This window comes from Rhinatrema bivittatum, chromosome 11, assembly GCF_901001135.1.
Source record: "Rhinatrema bivittatum chromosome 11, aRhiBiv1.1, whole genome shotgun sequence".
Taxonomy (NCBI): Eukaryota; Metazoa; Chordata; class Amphibia; order Gymnophiona; family Rhinatrematidae; genus Rhinatrema; species Rhinatrema bivittatum.
In genome coordinates, this window is record NC_042625.1 from 54,607,101 (window position 1) to 54,628,348 (window position 21,248).

The 21,248-nt window shown below is 45.8% G+C and overlaps 1 protein-coding gene across 1 annotated transcript; it reads left to right on the top strand.

Moving 5' to 3' along the window:
• Window positions 1-467: 467 nt before the first annotated feature.
• On the top strand, window positions 468-20,470 carry RPLP0 (ribosomal protein lateral stalk subunit P0). Its single transcript, XM_029619594.1, has 8 exons — window positions 468-594; window positions 2,011-2,115; window positions 10,151-10,326; window positions 15,438-15,525; window positions 16,070-16,216; window positions 17,003-17,188; window positions 19,540-19,680; window positions 20,257-20,470. The coding sequence occupies exons 2-8, from the start codon at window positions 2,062-2,064 to the stop codon at window positions 20,407-20,409; spliced, it is 945 nt and encodes a 314-aa protein (XP_029475454.1). The 5' UTR covers window positions 468-594; window positions 2,011-2,061; the 3' UTR covers window positions 20,410-20,470.
• Window positions 20,471-21,248: the final 778 nt, after the last annotated feature.

The window sequence follows — 21,248 nt, forward strand, 5'->3', positions numbered from 1 at the left end:
CATTATGCGGATATTTCTTGTGCAAAGGGATTGCACCACGACAGGGCAATGAATGAGAAAAAAAACACAGAAAGGTCTTTAAAATTTTAGTACTCTCTGCTAAACGGCTGAAACGGGGGTAGAAAATTCAGCTTTCAAGGACCTGGGTAAAAAGCCCCGATTTATTGTTTCGTAAAGGAAAGTAACTAATAGAACGAACATCTCTCCCAGTTTACTTCAAAGAGAGGGGCAAGACACCAAAATGCCCTATTGCGTTTACCCACCAGATGAGCTTATGTTTCTAACATAAGATAGTCCCGCATTTTCAATCGCTAAACACAAGTTTACGTTGTACCTCCCCATGGCCGGAAGTCAATGCTGTGACCATGACTTTAAACGAGAGGTTTGTCACTGCCAGGCATACTGTACCTTTAAAAGGTGGGTTTGTGGTGCTACTTGCTGATTGGTCAGTAGCTCTTCTCGGGAATGAAGGCTGTAAGATCCAATCGCCACACGCAATGTGCAGTTAGCGCACTGTGATTGGTTACCATTGGACGTAAAGTAACCGGAGGTGGCGGCCTCCATTCTCTTTTGTCCGCGAAGCTCTAGCGTGAGGTATGTTGTGTGCTCATGCTCGGCCTGGGCCTAAGCGGAAGCGTCCCGGCTCAGGTCCCGGGGTCGTTTCTCATTCCCTCGTTCTGCTTTGGGAGATCGTCAGTATCACGGTCTTCTCCCTCCTGCCCTTTCCTCCTCGCTGTGCGCGGGAGCGAAACGTAAACCTGTGCTTAGCTACCCTTGGGCGCTTCTGAAAACGCCGCCACAGCCCCTCCACCACTCTCACTCTCTCCTTCTCTCTGCGAGATTTCCATTTCCTACGGAGTCAGTAAAACAAATCCCGAGCCTAGGCTGCCTAACACTGCTTATCCACTCCCCCAAATCTACAGCTGTTCTTATCCACCCCGCAACTAAACAACTCTGCTTATCCCATCCCTCACTCCCTCTCAAATATCCAGCTCTGCTTATCCGAACTCTAAATATACAGCTATGCTTCTCTCCCTAATATACAACTCTGCTTATCCCCTTCGCCCCACCCCTCAAAATATACAGCTCTGCCTATCCACCCCACCCCCAAATATACAGATCTGCTTATTCCACTTCTCACACCTGCAAATATGCAGCTCTGCTTATCCCCCAACTCTCCAAATGTACATCTCTGCTTATTCTACCACTCAACCCCACCAAATGTACAGCTCTGCTTCTCTCCCTGAATATACAGCTTTGCTTATCCCCTTCATTCCAACCCTCAACATATACAGTTGTGCTTATCCACCCCACCCACCTAAAATACAGTTGTGCTTATCCACCCCACCCACAATATACAGCTGTGCTTATCCACCCCACCCACCTAAAATATAAAGTTGGTCTTATCCACCCCACCTACCCAAATAATCAACTCTGATTATCCACCCTCACCCAGATTCTCTGCTTATCCCCCACCCCCCCAAATATTCAGCTCTGCTTATCCCCCAACCCCAAATAAACTGTTCTGCTTAACCCCCCCACCCCAACATACAGCTCTACTTATTCCTCCACCATCCAGAAATGCCCTCTGCTTATCCATTAAACACCCAGATAATTCAGCTCTGCTTATCCATCATTCCCCCCCACTCAGAGATTCAGCTTTGCTTATTCATATCACCCTCCCCACCCAGAGATTCACTCAACACACTATAAAGCTCTGTAATTTGTTGCCAGAGGATGTGGTTAGTATAGCTGGGTTCAAAAAAGGTTTGGATAAGTTCTTGGAGAAGTCCATTAACTACTTTTAATCAAGTTTACTTAGGAAATAGCCACTGCTATTAATTGCATCAGTAGCATTGGATCTTCTTAGTGTTTGGGTAATTGCCAGGTTCTTGTGGCCTGGTTTGGCCACTGTTGGGAACAGGATGCTGGGCTTGATGGACCCTTGGTCTGACCCGGCATGGCAATTTCTTATGTTCTTATTTGCTTGTGTATTCTTCCACTCTGCAGTTACCTTGTCTTTAAACCCTTTGTGTGGCAATCCTTGGAAGCACCTTCGAGATGCCCAGGGAAGACAGAGCTACGTGGAAGTCCAACTATTTTCTGAAGATCATAGTAAGTGTTGGAGAGTACTGATCCTAGAGTGATAGGGAGCTCTAAATGCGCCCTATCAGTTACCATTTTTAATCTTGCCGAAAAATATTTCAGTCTTGCCTATATGTTATTTCCCACTGAGTTGCTATATTGTAACCTTCCCTTACAGAATTAGCCTACACCCCTTTATGTAAGGTTATTGTATGTTTAGGAACTGATGAGATTTTGGTGGTGGAAGTTAAGGGGACACTGAGGAATGATGAATGGATACTGAGAAATGTATTTGTATCTGATGCATAGGGACCTTACGTTTTCAGACTAATTTGAATTTCATCCTAATTTCAAAAGCAAAGCTGCAGGTTTTCTAGTATCTCCTCCCTAGAAGACTGACAGGTCATACACAGGAACTGGACCCAGATGTACATTTGGCAGGACAGAGCAGAAGCAGCAGGCATGTGCATGCTGTAGCCATAATCGCATGCCCATATTATTGGGGGAAAGAAGGAAGTTGCTGGGGAAAGCCAGAGTCTCCATGGCAGGAGGAGGGAGGTCTGAATAACTGCTGGAGCTGTACTGGAGGAAAGGAAGGCCAAAGCTGCCATTGGAACTGCTGCTGAGCAGGGAGGCACAAGAAGCTGTCGTCTGGGAGGAAGGGTGAAGAAGTGGAGAGGAAAGGAAGATGTAGGACACCCGGAAGAGGGGGAGATGCTGAGGGTAGAGAAGACACTGGAAGAGAGGAATGATTGCGAGGGAGAGAAGGGGAGATGCTGAGACAAAAGTTCATCAAAATGTTTATTTGGCGCCGACAATGATTTTGCAAGTTATGGGGCCTTCTTAAAAAGTTCTGGAATCCCTGCTCCAGGATCCTAATGTGCTTAATTTTTTGTCCTCAATTTTCAGTTTAAACTGATTTTTCACCCATAAATTCTAGGATTTTTCCAAAGGTGAAAATCTGTTTAAACAGATTCACTGTAATTTTAGGCTGGTTTAAAGAGCAGCCCCAGAACTGTGGATGCAGCATTTCAAGTTTTCCTGTCAATGTGGGCCAAAAGTGTGTGCTGTGATTCAAGTCCTGTCCCCCACCAGCAAATGTGCTCATCCTCCTGTACCTCCAATCCAATGTTTCAAGTCTCAAGTCCCAGCTCCCTCTCCATAACAGCCAAAGTATCTGCTGTCTGGTGCCACTAATGTGGCATTTGAAGCAGGTACGTGTTGCTAAAGGAGGGAAGAGGAACCAGATGCGGCCACTGGTAAAGATGAATGGGAGGTGGGCGAGAGGGGGACATGCTAGGCAGGGGATGGAGGTGGTGGGTAGGAGAATCTGTAATACTGGTTTCTGTCACCAAAATAAACTCTGATTTACCTAGTGTGTAGACAGGATGGATTCAGGTGGGTCATACACCCTGCCAGCAGATGGAGATGGAGAAAGATGACGTCCTAGTATATATACTCCTGCAGTGACTCCAGCCTGCCAGTATTATCCGTCTCCAGCAGATGGTGGACATGCATCTCCCTATGGGGATTGCTGTGAATTTTGAAAGAATTTTCTGTTGAGAAATAAAAGCTCTGCTCTCCTGCAGTGCTACCTAAAGGTACCCCCCCAGCTGAGAATTCCTGAGGTGATTTTTGTGGTCCCTCGGAGGTGTGCCTTGGTCCGGTAGCAGGATCCCGGACTTAGCTGCTTGTACAGCTGAAAGGCAGTGGGTGCAGAAGGCAGAGATGGCAGATGCCCTCTCCCCCCACCCCCCCGCTGCCGGAGACTGTCTTTGTACTCAGCTGGTAAGTGCTGAACTCTGGTTTAAAAAAAAAAAGAGAATTTTTACCTACAGAGACGGGGTTTTTAGGTGCGGCATCCTGCCGTTGTTCCTACTCCCGTTGGGGTTAGGGGAACTGAGCAGCCTGGGGTGTTGAGGGGCCCATGTGGGCTAGGCTCCGCAGTAGGATTTTCTCTGCGCACTGCATGGTAGGCCGCAGTGGCATTTTCGTGCACGCTTTACTGCCCTCTACAGGATCTCAGCGTGTGCTGTGCTAGACGTGACTTTTGCGCACACAACTTTTTTGAACATGGTATGCGCGCCAGCACGGTGCACTAGTAGTAGGCGTGCCTTGCTGCGCTTATTGCTGGGGCAGCTATAATTTGTGCACGCGACTTTTTTTTTAAGCGCGAGGTGTTTGAACACAGTTACCGTTGCTCATGATGCTGGTAAACAAGAAGCCTAAGCACCTTTCTCTTTGTTTTGCCTGTCATATTAGGGCTTAGCCAGACCTGTCTTTCAATATGTGTTAGCGCTGTTCAGATGCGCAGGGAGAGTTGTCTTCCTTGGATTTTGCTAAGCCTGGATACTATCATTCTGACGATGGTCTGGTTATGGTTTTGATTGGAAGTGCGCCAGATCTTGGTACTCCCTTGACTGGCTGCTCTACAGGAGATGGCAGTTCAGTTGGGCCCGCTCCAGTACCTTCTGGCTTGTCTGGATCCGGCTGCTTTTTCTTGGGTGGAGTTTACAAGCCTTTGTTCAGGCACAGTCCTCTACTTTGCTTACTCCGGTCAAGTCGGACCCTCAACCGGTGGCCACTCCCTCTTCCAATCCTACGGTTAAGTGCTGTGGCATGCCTCGTTTCGCCACGGATATCCCCAGTGGGGACCTGGATGACATGGATGATGAGGCGGATCCTGATTCTTTGGAAGATGGTGATATTCCTCCTGGTTTGGAGCTGTATCAAACTATGTTCTTTTATAGAGATGAACTACTGGCCCTGATTTCCCAGACATTGAAGATACTGGGAGTGCCTGGGGCAGATTCTGTCACAGCCGAAAAAGAATCCAATTTTGGTCTCCTTGCGTAAAACCTCTTGCGTTTTTTCTGTTATGGATGCCATTCAAGAACGGATTGATCTTGAATGGGATGCCCCAGAGGCAAATTTCAAAGGGGGTCTGGCATTGAAAGGCCTATACCTTCTGGATCCGGCTGTGAGAGAGCGTTTGTGTTTTCCCAAAGTGAATGCGCTTGTCTGCGCTGTATCTAAAAGGACTATCCCTGTGGAGGGAGGAGTGGCTTTGAAGGATGTGCATGGTAGGTGGATTGAATCTATCCTTAAGTAGACCTTTGCAGTGGTAATGACCTTGCAGATTGCTTGCTCTTGTGGCATGTTCTGTCTGCTTCTCTCTCTGGAGGTGGATGATTCGGGGATGAATTCCAGAGCAGTTATGGAACCCGCTGTTGCCTTTTTGGCAGACGCCGGCTGTGATTTGGTCAGTACCTCGGCCAGACATCAGCTATGATTACAGAATTGGTCAGCTGACACAGCCTCCAAGGCTAATCTTACAAAAATGCCCTTTAAAGGCTCACTCTTGTTTGGGAGCGAGTTAGACAAGCTGGCCAGTAAATGGGATGAATCTCCAGTTCCCTGATTACTGGAGGATATGAAGCAATTGTCTTATTTGACTCTTTAGTTTCATGTAAACCGAAGTGATATCTTGATCAAATGTCTGTATATAAAACCAAATAAATAAAAATTGCAGCACCCTTTTTCTATGAGGGGTTGTCTTAGGGGTTCCAAGCATTTTCGTCCCTACAGAAACTTGGCCTTTTGGTAGGTCTCAGTCCTTTCGACCCTGACATTCCAAGATAGGAGCAGGCTCGGGTGGCAGACCATCCCGAGCTTCCCAATGAAGGTTTGCTGACCTACCTTCGGGAGGAGGAGTTGGGGGAGGTGCGCTTATCTCTTTTATCAGAGGTGGGTTGAGATCACATCAGATCAATGGGTCTTGGAAGTGATATGGGAAGGCTATGTGCTGGAATTTCGCAGAATTCCTCTGGATGTGGTTATGGCGACCCCCTTGCCACTCCCTGCAGAAGAAGCAGGCAGTGGGGGCTATGGTTCCCATGCCTACATCTTAGCAAAATACGGGGTGCTATTCCATGTATTTTGTTGTACCCAAGAAGGAAGGTTTCTTTCATCCCATCCTGGACCTCAAGAATTTCAGCAGTCATCTGCAGGTGACTCATTTTCGCATGGAAACCTTATGATCTGTGATAATGGCCGTACAATTGGGCGAGTTTCTGACCTCCCTGGATCTGTCTGAGGCTTACCTACATATTCCCATCTGTTTGGAGCACCAACGTTTTCTACGCTTCACAGTGTTGGGTCACCATTATCAGTTTCAGGTGCTGCTCTTTTGGTCTGGCCACCGCCCCCAGAACATTTTCCAAGGTTATGGTGGTTGTGGTGGCGGCTGGCTGCTTTGGGCCAAGTCTTTGGCAGGGAGCAGTCTGGTGACCAACAAGGTAATTTTCTTGCTGCAGGTGCTTGGTTGGTGGTGAACCTGGCCAAGAGCAGTCTCCGGCCTTCTCAGTCATTGGATTATCTGGGAATTCACTTCGACATTAGGGTGGGCAAGGTTTTTCTACTGGACGGATCCAAACGATGTCTCAGGTGCGTCAGTTGGTGAACACTAACTGCGCCTGATGGTATGGAGCTATCTACAGGTGGTGCTTGGTTTGATGGCAGCAAACCGGGTGCTGTGGGTGAGGTCTCACGTGCGTCATCTTCAGTGCTCACTACTTTCTCGTTGGAACCCGTAGTCTCAGGACTATTCAGTTTGGCTCTACTTGCCGATGGAAATCTGCTTTCGCTTCCAGTGGTGGTTGCAGGAGGCTCATCTGACAAAGGGAGTTTCCTTGTCCTCGCCGAACTGGTGGTGCTCACGATAGATGAGTCTCCAGGGTGGGGAGCTCACTGTCAGGAACTGACGACCCAGGGACGTTGGACGGCTGAAAAGGCTCTCTAGAACTTCAATCGCCTGGAAATCCGAGCGGTCAGGTTGGCATGTTTGCAGTTCAGCCACAGACTACTGAGTCTGGCGGTCCAAGTGATGTCTGACAATTCAATGACAGTGGCCTACATGAATCGCCAGGGAGGAACCAAGAGCCAGCAAGTGTCACAGGAAATAGACCAACTTATGGAATGGTGGGAGGACAGCTTCATATGATCTTTGCCTCTCACATCACAGGAAAAGATGACGTACGAGCAGACTTTTTAAGCAGGGAGATTCTGGACCCTGGAGAATGGGTGTTGTCCGCCAAGGCATTTTAGCTGATAGTGGATCGCTGGGGCCTTCCGTCCCTAGACTGCTGGCGACTTCTCACAATGCGAAGGTTCTTCGATTCTTCAGTCACAGGAGTCGTCCGTAGTCCCTGGGCATATCGATGCTCTTGTACAGGTCTGCCCGGAAGACAAGTTGCTTTATGCCTTTCCTCTATGGTCCTTGCTACACAGGGTCATTCAGAATTGAAATCCACAGGTGGCTCCGAAGTGGCCCATGCGTTGCATCGGTGGTATGCGGATTTGTGGAGATTCCTGGTAAAGGACCCCCCTTCGTCTTCCGCCGCACATGGATCTGTTGTAGCAGGGGCCGGTTCTTCACAAGGATCCGGCTCGGTTCTGTCTTATGGTTTGGCCCTTATGAGGGCTCGCCTGTTGAAACGTGGTATTCTTCTGCAGTGATTGCTACCTTACTTCACGCTTGGAAGTTCTCCACTTCTCTAGCATATGTGCGGGTTTGGAAAGTGTTTGAGGACTGGTGCAAGGAGCACGGTGTCCTTCCTCGATCGGTTAAGATCTCGCTTATTCTGGATTTTTTGCAGGATGGGTTGAATAAGAGTTTGGCCATTAATTCCTTGAAGGTTCAAGTGGCAGCTCTTACATGTTTCGGAGGCATGGTAAGTGGTGTCTCCCCATCGTCCCATCCTGATGTGGCCCTTTTCTTGAAGGGAGAGTAGCACCTTTTAGCCTCCCTTGCAGTTGCCGGTTCCTTTGTGGAGTCTTAACCTGGTGCTGGATTTTTTAGCGTCCCCTACATTTTGACAGCTACATAGCCTATCCTTGCAGTTATTGACCCTGAAGACATTGTTCCTGGTGGCTATATGTTCTCCTAGGACAAGCAGGATGGTAATCCTCACATGTGGGTGACAACATCCGATGGAGCCTGGCACAGAAAACATTTGTGATAGTTTCTAGAAGCTTTGACCAGCAGACTGAGCATGCCCAGCCTGCTGCTAGCCGTGCGTCCATGCGAGGTCCTCCTTCACTGTCTTCTTTTCCGTGGTGCGGTTGTGGAGCTCTCCATTTTCTTGTTTTTCTCGATAAGTTTCAGGTTCCTTTATCTCCTCGTCAAGTCCCTCTTCACAGTCTGTGCTCCCTCGGTGTGGTATTTATTTATTTATTTATTTATTTATTTATTTATTTTGTATACCGACATTCGATCGAAATATCACATCGGTTTCCAGATAACAGGTTGAATAGGGCGAGAACAGCCCTATTTTACATTGTAACAAGATAATTAATTAAACAATTAATACAAGAAACATTGTAACAGCTGAATATACTTAAATGTGGGTATAGAGAAATGGCCTATAGCCTATATACAAAATGTACAATATGATTTGGTTACGAGTAGAGGGGGGACAGGGAGGAGGGAGTGCAGGGAGGGGGAGAGGGAGGGAAAGGAGGGGGAGGGGGGGGGGAGGGGGGGTTATGCGTTAGTGCAGGGTAGTAGTCAAGCGGAGAGGCTTTCAAGAACATGTATTTTAGGATGTTGGGGTTCAGGAGGGAAGGCTTTTAAGAACAGCCATGTTTTGAGCTGTTTTTTAAAGGCTTGGGGTGAGGGTTCGTTTCTGAGAAGTGTGGGGAGGGAGTTCCACAGGATAGGGCCAGCAGTTGAAATGGCTCGTTTGCGTGTTGCATTGAGGTGAGCATTTTTTGAGATTTGGGATGGAGAGGAGACCTGAGTTGGAGGATCTGAGAGTTCTTTGTGTGATATATGGTTGGATGGTGTTGTTTAGCCAGACCATTTTGTTGTTGTTTATTTTTTTGTGTATAAGGGTGAGTGTTTTATACTGGATTCTTTGTGTGATGAGCAGCCAGTGGAGGTCTTTGAGAGTGGGAGTGATGTGTGAGGATTTACTGTGGTTGGTGATGATTCTGGCGGCGGCGTTTTGTAGGACTTGGAGAGGCTTGATGTGGATTTCCGGAAGTCCAAGGAGGAGGGAGTTGCAGTAGTCGAGTTTTGAGAAAATAATTGATTGCAGTACTGTGCGGAAATCATGCGGATGGAGGAGAAGTTTGAGTTTTTTTAGTGTTTGAAGTTTGAAAAATCCATCTTTGATTGTATTGGAGATGTGTCGTTTAAAGTTGAGTTGGCTGTCGATGGTAACTCCTAGGTTTTTTGTGGATGGTGTGAGAGAGGTTCTTGATGAGTTTGGCATCCCCGTGTTGTTTGAGCTTCCTGGATCGTTTGGGGGGGTGCTCTCGAGGGGGGAAGAGGGACGGTCGTCCTGGATGTGAATGATTTCTGTTTTAGCTTGGTTGAGGCAGAGTGATAGTTGGGATTCCAGTTGTGATAGATGGTAGATTTCCTATTGCTTTTTTCCAGTCTTGTGGCTGATTCCCAACTCTGACCCCGAGGTGACTGCCAGTCACCGACCGCACACCAGGTATTTTTCATGGCGTCGACTGGTTTTTGTCTGTGCCCCCATTGCCTGCGGACCATGTCTATTACGGATTTTCATGAGGTTTGCATCCTCTGGGGGCCTCGCACAATGTTCATCAGTGATGTCTCTCTGATCAGATGACCCCCAAAGGGCATTGGGCGCACCTTGATAAGATGGAGAAACGTTTTGGTGCCCCAAAGTCTGCTCCATCTACTCATGCGTCTGTCCCATTTACGCTGAGAGGTAAATTTCCAACAGTGTTTGTAGGATGCAATATTTCTTTTTAATGTTTAGAGGTTAGTGTCCACAATTTGCTTTTGAAGAAAATACTGGCTGGCTGGTGCCTGAGCTGAGTTATATGAAGGTGACATCAGCGAGGAGTCGTTCTCCATCTGCTAGTTGGAGTACACAACCCACTGATATGGACTGCTTTGAGCTACTTTGAGGAAAGGAAATTACCAGGTAAGAGGGTAATTTCACCTTACCCTTCAAACTTTTAGATGAAGGGTCTTTTGAATATAATTGTAATATGCAAACCTGCATTTAATACTATCTTTCTGTAGCAATTACTGGATGATTTTCCAAAATGTTTCATCGTGGGGGCGGATAATGTTGGATCAAAACAAATGCAGCAGATCCGTATGTCCCTGCGTGGAAAGGCTGTGGTTCTGATGGGGAAGAACACTATGATGCGGAAGGCCATCCGCGGCCACTTGGAGAACAATCCTGCTTTGGAAAAGTGAGTCCCAAGTGTAAAGATTTTCTTCTCTGTGGAGATGAATCATAGCTGCACTATCTGTTTTGTGATATCTCACCCATTTCCCTTTCTGGTATCAGTCATTTAGAACAGCTCAAGGTGCTTTCCTAATCGTCCGTTTTTCTTCCTGAGAAAATAAGTAGAGATGGTGCAAAACAGCCATTCTTTATCATCCATAATATATCGGGCTTGGTAGTGTGTCCATCAGTGCTCGCGCATGTTCTCCAGCCCGCCGATAGATGGCGCTATAATATATCGGGCTGGGGCGCAGGTGGCTCCCTGGACGCCTTGGAGGCTCAAACATTCTGCAACATCAGGTACAAGAGGGTACTCCTGGGGGAATTCTGCAGCGGCCATTGTGGGACAGACTGAAAATAGCTGAGGAGACCCTGGCATGCCGCAAACGGAGCGCGTCCTGTGGCACACGCTCCGTTTGCAGCATGCCGGGCTCTCCGCTGCTATTTTCTGCTCAAGGCGAAAATAGAAGGCCCCCGTGTGCTGCGAACAGTGCGCTGGGCCTTCATCTTCGCCGTGAACGGCACGGGTCCTGCGGCATGCCGGGGAGAGAATGTGTCAGGGAGGGGAAGGTGGGAGAGAGCAAGAGGGTGTGAAAGAGAGCATGGGGTGGGATGCCGGTGAGAGAGAGTGTGTGTGTGTGAGGGGGGGGTGACAGAGAGCATGGGAGGTAAGAGAGGGTGGGGGGATGCTTGAGTGTGGGTTTCAGAGAGAGGGAGCCTAAATGAGGGGAGGGGGATGCCAGTGAGAGAGAATGTGTGTATGAGAGAGGAGAGGGGGTGTGGGGGAGTGCGAGAGACAGCTTGGTTGGTAAGAGGGGGAGTGCAGGGGATGCATGAATGTGAGTTTTAGAAAGGGAACCTATATGAGGGGATGTGTGTGAGTGCGCGCGAGAGATTGAGGGAGCCTGTATGAGGGTGTGTGTGTGGAAGGGACACTGAATTTCTAGGGAAATTCTCCTCAAAATATTTAAAATTCTGCAACTTTAAGTTATAACTTTTTTCTTTAATAATTTAAACTGTAATTACTTAAACACTGTCATGTAAATTGTGTTTTGACCAATATAAAGTTTAAAGGCTCGCCGCCTGGGTGTAGAACAGGTACAGTTGCTAGTCCTTCTATACCAGTTCAGGCAGTGGGTTTTGTGTCCCTGCCAACAGGTGGAGACAGAACTACAGGTGTCATGTGACAGGCACAATATCTGAGCTTGGTGTAGAAGTACACCATGCCAATGTTTGTCTCCAGCAGATATAGAGTACTGTATGTGTAGAGCCTGCTGCTGGAGTTCCTCTGCGGGCCTGGAGTGAGCAGGCAAAGGAAGCACAGGGAAGCCTATGTGGTAAGGTTCCCTGGTGCAAGGGCATATGGAGGGATTCCAGAGTTCGGCTGGCTCTGATAAATGACCCAGATGACTTTTGTGGGGAGATGTTGCCATTTTAAGTGCAGTGAGCACGAGAGGGAGAACCTGGAACATTTTCCCTTAGGAGGGACCCCCAAGACTGTCTTCTGAAAGTTAGGGGGCTTCTCATGTGGAGAGCTCAGGATTGGATGTCATAAGAACAAGTGCTGTGCTGAGTCAAACCAAGGTCCATAGAGTCCGGCATCCTGTCTCCAACAGTGGCCAGTCTGATCCCCAGTAATTATCTATTTGTTGTATCACTGTCCTTTTTCCCAGAGTTTGTGCTATGTTTACACAAGGCCTTTTTTCTGCAGGGCAGGCCTGGGGGGACAATATTCTCGAGATCTCCATACATCATAAAATTTTGATTCATAGACTTTGGTATTGTTGGAACTGCTCTTACATGGCTTACATAAGTTTTAGAAGAATGTACCTTTCAAGTTAGATAAGACTTGTTTAACCTGGGGGGGTAACACAGAGTTCTCTGTTGGCCCCAGTTCTTTTCAATTTATGTATTGCAGTTAGCTAATAAATTCAAAAAAGGGGATATAGTTATATGTAAGCTGATGACAAAAGTCCTGGCTTTTTTGGATAATCAGATGAACTCATGAAATTCAACAAATGGCAGGATGGCTACATGATCACAGACTGAAAGTGAATCTGGCTAAGTTGGAAGCAATCTGAATCAGTAGGAAGGGAGGCAGATGAAAAACTTTCATCAGATGACTGAAATTGAGATTCCACTAAAAAATAAACTTACATTCCTGTTCATACCCCCAGATCAGTCAAGACAAGTGAATTTTGCATTCCTACCAGCAGATGGAGACAGAGAATAAAAACTTGTCAGGCATTGCTACATAACTGAGTGTGCCACCTGCAGTCCCTCAGTATTTCTGTCTCCAGCAGATGATGAAGGTGCAAAATTGCAGTCTGGAACAGAAATAGAGTGTAAAAAGAGAAAATAACTGAAGTTCCTGAACATACCCAGATCAGACCAGTGGGTTGTGCATCCCTACCAGCAGATGGAGTCCTTTTCGAGGAGTGGTTTTCTGGCTAGTTACAGATCAGACCAGTGGGTTGTGCATCCCTACCAGCAGATGGAGTCCTTTTCGAGGAGTGGTTTTCTGGCTAGTTAAGGGTCGGCTAAGGGGAGGTGGAGAGTGTCCATCGTCTTAGGGCTGGGTGCGATATAAAAGTTTTTTGCTTTATAGTTGACACTCTTGCTAACTGCAAACGATTGAAACAGGCAGCGTCTTGCAACTCACTCCCATGGGTAGCGGGGAGAGGATTCCTGTGGGGTCCTTGGGTCCGCTTCAGAGTGGCATGAGTCTGATAATCTGGCAGCGCTATTGGAATTGCATCCACTAGCAGGGGGAAGAAGCCCTGGGGTGTATAGGCAAATCTTCCCACTCATTGCAGGTAGTAGTGACGCCATGGTGCTGGTTGCTGCGGAGAGCAGGAGGACATAGGAGTTCCTTGATGCCAGATCAAGTGTTCTGGATCTGTGCAAGCAGTCAAGTATTCACTGTGCCATGTAATATCTACCGCTGGGAGTGGAAAACAGGACGTCCTGTACCAGGGCAACTGTTCTTGGGCGGCACCATATTTAAGCCTTTGGCTGAGAGCGTGAGGAAAAAGTCCTCCAGTGCCAGGACAAGGCTTCCTGCTCAATGCGAGCACTTAGTTAGGTAGCGCTAGTTGGGCTAGCTCCCGTGGCAAGCGGGAGGAGTATAACGGCCCTGGGGAAATATTATCGGCTCAGTGGCAACAGGGAATCGCTTTGCTACAAACTGGGGGGGGGGGGGTTTGAGTCCGGTGGTGTTTTTTGCAAATTTTCACGCCATTGCGTCTCTTTCACTGGGTGCGAGAGTTTAAATGTCATGGGGCATGCTCTGCTTCATCAGTTGACTCTCCAGTTATAGTGAGGGGGGAGTTTGCTATTTATCAGATTCTCCCTTCGGTTCCTTGGGGGCCAAGGAATAGCCAGTTCCCTGTATGTGCCCAGATCAGTCCAGACTCCTGGGTTTTGCCTCCCCTCCAGCAGATGGAGACAGTTTTATTGACACTGTCACATAACACGAGGTGCTACCTGCATCCCTCAGATTTCTCCATCTCCAGTAGATGGTGGAGGTGCAAAGCCTGCAGTCTGAGACTGAGAATAAAAAAAAAAAAAGTGCCTCCCTGGGGGTTGCTAGGTCCTGGTGGGGCCCCCCCCCCCCCCTGGTTTTGAGGCAGACGAGCAGGGGGTTGAGAACCTTTTTTTTGCTCAGTCCTCCGCTGGTGTGGGCAGACAACTGGTGGTCCAATTCCCTAGCCCTGGAGGACAGACTAAGCCTGAGGCCATTCTGCTGCTGAGCCTGTTTAAAAAAAAAAAAAAAAAGTCAAGTTGCTCAGAGTGCCGTTGTTGCACCGGCTTTTCGTTATTGAGGACTTTTTCCCGGAGGCACTTCGCAGGCAGTAGCAACTTCAGGCGGCCACCGCGAGCTTGGAAGGCTCTCTTGTGAACAACCCATTCCCGCTGAGCACGGGAACGGTGGCCATTTTGTTCCCCTTCGCAGCTACTTCACAGGCCGTGGAGGGGGAGGGGCATTTTCCTTTTGCTTTATCCCCGGTGCTAGAGGCTCTGGTGGAGGTGATAATGATGATGAATTTCATTCAGATAGTGAGGAACACTGGCTGGGGGAGTTCCCAATTAATTTCCTGATAGCCTGTCAGGGATTTTCAGGCACCTTTTAAAAATCCAGATACACCATATCGACTTGTCCACGTTTAACACCTTCAAAAAAAAAAGTAACAGATTTCTAAGTCAACACTTCCCTTTGCTTAACTCCATGTTGCTTCTGACCCATTAACCTTTCTACGTAGATGGCCAGAAATTTTGTTGTTCAGAATAGCTTCTACCATTTTGCCTGTACTGAGGCAGCATTTATATTTCCTCTTTAGCCAGATGGATTAAAGAGCTATGTCGCAGCATATTTTGGCCGGGGGCTACCAGTTCCTGAAGTGCTGAGAGTGCATTCAACAGCATTGGCAGCTTCCTTGGCAGTATCTAGATTGGCTTCTCCAGAGGATATTTGCAGTGCGGTGACTTAAGTGGTCCTTGCATTCCTTTGCTAAAGGTTACTGCTTGGATGTTTGGGCTAGGGATAATGCCTTTGGGGCAGAGGTCTCTGACCCAGAAGGAATGGGTACAAGCCACTTGACTGGTATGGCAGGGTGATTAAAAAAAAAAAAATTTTACCTGATAATTTCCTTTCCTTGAATCCTGCCATACCAGTTGAGACCCCTCTCACATCAGTTTAGGCTGGTTTACAGCAATTTACTTGTTGCGACAACAGAAGGGAGCAGGACCTATTAATCCTTTCTCTTCTTTAAGCCTTCCTTTCTCAAAGGGGAGGGGGATAAGAAGCAGCCATGGAGTAGCTCCCATTTTTAAGTTAAATATGAGTTGTTACTTTGCTGTTCTGATGGTTGTGCAATCGATTAGCTTTGGCAAAGGTATACTGTCAAGGTTTACTGCTGCACCAGCTCATGTGCCATGAGTGGTCTTTTAACCTTGTGGTTCTGGCGCCACCTGCTGGCAGGGAGGCATAACCCACTTACTTGGACTGGTATGGTGGGATTCAAGAAAAGGAAACTATCAGGTGAAATTAAATCTCTCCTTTCTTTCATTCATCAGGCTACTTCCTCACATCCGTGGGAATGTGGGATTTGTCTTTACCAAGGAGGATCTGACAGAAATCAGGGACATGCTGCTGGCAAATAAGGTAAGCTACCCAAGTTTTGCAGCAGAAAAGTTTGGTCGGTGGGGACCTAGATTCAAGTTACTTTAAAAGTTAGTATTTGAGGAGGAGATTTTCTTCAGTGAGAAGCTTGCTATCTGCATATACTGTGGGCTATTGAGGGATGTGAGAAATTTGGCACAGGAGCTTCATGTAGCACTCAATAGGCATTTATTGTGTGGTGCTTTAATGATAAGCATGTCTGATTGGAGGTTTCTATGTGATTAGAACAGGTGTGCTTGTTTAGTATGGGGCCTCTCTAAGAATAATGAGATATCTTATGATTGTTAGTATGTGTGCTATCCTAGAATTTTTATATATGTTTTATGATTAATGCATGTCCTTTCAGAAGTTACTGTTTGATTATATGTTGATGTGTTTTTATGCTTCGTGTTGATTGTATTTGTTATATTGATATACCATTTTGGATGCATTGTGACTTGGAAAGGTGGTTTATAAATACCTGAAATTTAAAGGTAATGCGTCATATACACCTGACTGGTGTGAATACTTGTGTTTCCTGTTGTAGGTGCCAGCTTCAGCTCGTGCTGGTGCCATTGCCCCTTGTGATGTCACTGTACCTGCCCAGAATACTGGTTTAGGTCCCGAGAAGACCTCCTTCTTCCAGGCTTTAGGCATCACCACCAAGATCTCTAGAGGTACCATTGAAATCCTGGTAAGTTTTAGTTCCGCATTGAGGTGCCTTGTGAAGGGCCAGCATTATTAAAGCTGAGGATGAGGGATGGCCCTGTTGACCTGTGCTAGTTAAGCCTGTGTTCCAGGTGTCAGGCTGCAAACTCTTGTTTATCAGTGTAAACTGATGCTAAATGCCAGCATTGATGGAATTGCTATGGCCACACTTAAATCTATTTTGAATATCGTTTTCAAATTTGTTCTTTGCTGAAAGAGGTTAGAATTTAAGCTTGAGGTAAATTCCTATTAACATTTGAATATTGAAGTACAGCATCAAAAAAAGTTTACACTTTAAAACTTCCTGGTAACTGCAGAAAAGTAATGGGGCTTGAATACAAACTATATTGAGTTTAAACATCATAACATACTAAAGGATAGTATTGAAGTAAATGGCAGTTAAAAACCCAAATATTCATCCAGTCTGTCCAGCAAGTTTAGGGTTGTACTCTTGCTCTGTGCCTTCTGTTAACCTGCATAGAGTAACAGTTTCTACCAGTTGGCCTATCCAGTCTGTCCAGTCTTTCTGGTTTTCTACCACTTTGGGCAGATGTGCATATTTATTTAAGCTTGTTATATACCAATGCCAGCTCCCCCTTTTGTCTCTTACCTGACCTGTCAGTCCTGTTCCCACCACTATTCTCTATCTGTTACAAGCATGCTTATTGATGATAGGGTTATAGCCATGTAAATTACCCCAGCCAGCCTGGAGTACTGCTGTTAGCTGTAACCACACTGTGGATTTTTTAACCTTTCTTTTCTTGTCTTCTAGAGTGACGTGCAGCTGATTAAAACTGGAGATAAAGTGGGAGCCAGTGAAGCCACCTTACTTAACATGCTGAATATTTCCCCATTCTCATTTGGATTGATTATCCAGCAGGTATATGATAATGGCAGCATCTACAACCCTGAAGTGCTGGATATCACAGAGGAGACCTTACATCAGCGCTTCCTGGAGGTGAGGTTGGAATGCTTACAGGTGGAGGGATGAGCGCATTTTCTGGGGAGAAGTTGCAGATAAAGATGTCTGCGGCTGAAGGGTAGTTGATGTGGGATAGTTATGTTGGGAGATTAATATATGGGAGAGAGAGGCCAATGTGCAGTTAGGTTATGTACACAATGCTGGGCCTCATATTTAGATCCCAGCCAGGAAAAGGATCTTGGAATCATTGTGGATATGTTGTGGCAGTGACCTAAAAAGCAAATAGAATGCTATGAATTATTAGGAAAGGAATGGAGAATAAAACAATATCATAATGCTTCTGTATCACTCCATGGTGCAACCTCATCTTATTTTATTTTTAAGTTTTTTTATATACCAACATTCAAGACAATAGTCCCATCATGCTGGTTCACATGAAACAGGAGTGCAAAATAAACTTAAACTTGAACAAATGGTGCGGAAAAAGCAGTTACATTTAACAAGGAAAAATAGAACTTGGAGTAAGAAGGAAAAGGAAGACCAGATAAGATCTTGGGTATTGTGTGCAGTTCTGGTCACCGCATCTCAAAAAAGATACAGCAAAATTAGAAAAGATGTTGAGGAGGGCAACCAAATGAAAAAAGATGGAAAAACTCCCTTATGAAGGAAAGCTAAACAGGTCAGAGTTCTTCAGCTGGAGAAAAGATGAAGAGAGGTTAGGATGGAGGTTTATAAAATTATAAACAGGGTAGAACAAGTTAATAGGGAACAGTCATTTATCTTTTCAATTTAGGATTAGGAATCGGTCCTTGAAATTAACTGGTGGCAGACTTACAAAAGTGTTTTTTCAGCCAAATCACACAAGCTGTGAAATTTTCTTGGAAGATGTGATCAAGGTTAATAGTATAGCTGAGTTTAAAAAAGGTTTTAAAAACTTTCTGGAGAGCAGCTCCATTAACAGGCAGATGTGGGGGATCACCACCATTTACCACTGGGAATGAGCAATAAGATATGGATCTGCCAGGTACTTCCAGGCAACTTGGACTGGCTACAGTCAGTAACAGGATGCTGGGCTCGATGTACCATTGGTCTGACCTAGGGCGGCACTTATTTTCTTATGTACAGGATGCTTTGTCAAATGCTTTGTGGATTTCCACAAAGCATTTGACAAACGTCCCTCATGAGAAGAAATTAAAAAGTCATGGGATAGGGGAAGTGATCTATTTTGGGTTGCGAACTGATTAAAAGATAGAAAACAGATTTGGACTAAAATGTAAATTTTCCTAATGGAGAAAGGTGAATAGTGGCGTGCCCCAGGGATCTGTTCTGGGACCACTGCTTTTTAATGTATTTATAAACAACCTGGAAAATGGGGATGACTAGTGAGGTGATCAGATTTGCCGTTGCCACAAAATTATTCAAAGTTATTAAACCACAAGAGGATTGTGAGAACATTGCAAGACTGGGCATGCAAATAGCAAATGAAATCTAATGTGGAAAAGTGCAAAGTGATGCACTTAGGGAAGAGTAACCCAAATTATAGCTACAAAATGCAAAGTTCCACATTAGGAGTCACCACTCAGGAAAAGGATCTAGGTGTCATCATTGAAAATGTTAATCTTCTGCTCCATGTGCAGCAGCAGCCAAAGGAAGCAAATAGAATGCTAGAGATTATTAGGAAAGGAATGGAGAATAAAACAGAGAATATCATAATGCCTCTTTCGCTCTATGTTGTGACCTCAGCTTGAGTATTGTGTGCAGTTCTGGTCACCACATCTCAAGAAAGATATATCAGAATTAGAAAGGTACAGAGAAAGGCAACCAAGATGATAAAGGGGATGGAACAAGTCCCCTATGAAGTGAGGCTAAAAAGGTTTAGGGCTCTTCAGCTTGGAGAAGAGACAGCTGAGGAAAGATATGATAGAGGTCTATAAAATGAGTGGAATGGAACGAGTTAACGTTAGTTTACTCTTTCAAAGAGTACAATGACTAAGGGACACACAACGAAGTTACTAGGTGATATATTTAAAACTAAAAAAATTTTTTTTACTCAACGCATAACTAAGCTCTGGAATTTGTTGCCAGAGGATGTGGTGAAAGCTATTGGTGTAGCTCTGTTTAAAAAAGGTTTGGACAGATTCTTGGAGGAAAAGTCCATAAACCATTATTAAAATAGAGTTGCAGAAATCCACTTCTTACCCCTGGGATAAGCAGCTTGGAATCTGTCTACCCCTTGGGATCCTGCCAGGTACTTGTGACCTGGATTGGTCACCGTTGGAACAGAATACTGGGTTCGATGCACCATTTCTCTGACCCAGCATGGCACTTCAGCAGAGCATAGACTGGGGTGTCTGGGCGTGTTAACAGTTTGAATGTTCTCTCTTCAGGGTGTTCGTAATGTTGCCAGTGTGTGCCTGCAGATTGGTTATCCCACCATTGCATCAGTACCTCACAGTATCATAAATGGTTATAAACGAGTCCTGGCTGTGGCAGTGGAGACAAACTACAGCTTCCCTCTGGCTGACAAGGTGAAGACTGAATTCATTCAGCCTGCAAGTTACAAACAATGGCTGAAGATTATTTCTTTAAAACATTTCCGGTTCTAGAACTATGGCTACTGGGTTTGGTTCTGTCAGGCCTGGATGCACTGCAGCAGTGATGCAGTCAGAATCAGGAAGGGAGAGAAGATGACTGCTGCTACGGTGGTGGCCTTTGCAGGCCAACAAGCAGCACAGGTGCTTTTGGGCTGGCAGGCGTTCCGAGCTGGCCTGGCATGCTATATGAGCAGGGGACGCAGAAGCATGGAAGATGAATGGCAAAAAATGCATGGGTGAACATGTGCTTTATAGTCATTTGCACTAAATTAATCAACACTTGATAGATTGCTGAATGTAGATGAAAGTGTTGTGTGTATGTGATGGAGGTATGCAGCATGGGGAGAGGTTGAGGCAGTGTGAAATGTGGTGAGAGGTGACAGGTATATAGCATGGGGATGGAGAGTAGTGGGTAGGAGAGCATGGGACGGAGTGTGGGTGACTCGTTTGGACCATGAGAACTGCATGCTGTTGTGTTGTATTTGTGCCTCAATGCTGTTTCTCTTTCAGGTGAAAGCCTTCCTAGCAGATCCCTCTGCCTTTGTAGTTGCTGCTCCTGTGACTGCATCTGCCACTCCTGCTGTAGCTGCACCTACCAAGGAAGAAGAGAAGGAAGAGTCTGAGGAGTCAGATGAGGACATGGGATTTGGTCTGTTTGACTAATTATAGTTATTGATTGTCACATCCAAACCAATTTAAGAAATAAAGGAATTATACCTTTCAATTTGCCTGTTTGTTTTGAGAAACATTGCTCATTATATCTTCTGTTTGGTATTGGAGAATGAAAAATATTTGCCACAGTATGAAGCTCTTAATTATAGCTATTTGGCTAGGAACCAAGTCGGCATAATAGAGATCAGAAAATTAGGGGACGGGGCCAATGGGCTCTAGTGCACCCAAATCTTCAATACATGGCTGAAGCATTGGTGTAAAGAGAGTTTGAAACTTATTGGAGAGCGGGGTTTACCCAGACGGATAAGAGGTTACTGTCCTGATGGTCTACATCTGTCAGAGAGGAGAATGAAGATCTGTCTGAAATACTCAGATAACACTTACACAAATTTAACCTGGATTAGAGAAGTGGAAGTTGCCTGAACTGGGCTATCCCTTGCAATAAACATGAGATTTGCATGCCATAAGTGCAGAGGTAGATTTAAGTATTGCTGTGAAAGACAGATGGTTCAGTAAGCTCCAGGAATGGGCTGTAATCTTGAGGAGCAGGATATACTGAAAAGGGAAGCATAGCACTTTATGAAAAACAATTACAGGGTCTGTGGAGAAGAGAGAGACAGCATGGGGGGGGGGGCCTTCTCAACTGGGCAAACTGTATGGGACATTATGGTCTTTATCTGCTAGTATTTCTTATCAGCAGCGGGAGACAGATTAACAGTTCACTTATATTTTTTAGAGACAAAATACTTAACCTTATCAAGAATATACCAAAAATTAACGAAGACACCAAATCCCTTCCAATCAAATTAAATTCAAAATGGTCATCTTTT

Excerpts from the sequence above, each read along its gene's own strand:
- RPLP0 (XM_029619594.1), top strand. The coding sequence starts at position 2,062 with ATGCCCAGGGAAGACAGAGCTACGTGGAAGTCCAACTATTTTCTGAAG. Across the intron at positions 17,189-19,539 it reads TACATCAGCGCTTCCTGGAG|GGTGTTCGTAATGTTGCCAG; the intron begins GTGAGGTTGGAA and ends TTCTCTCTTCAG. Across the intron at positions 19,681-20,256 it reads GCTTCCCTCTGGCTGACAAG|GTGAAAGCCTTCCTAGCAGA; the intron begins GTGAAGACTGAA and ends TTTCTCTTTCAG.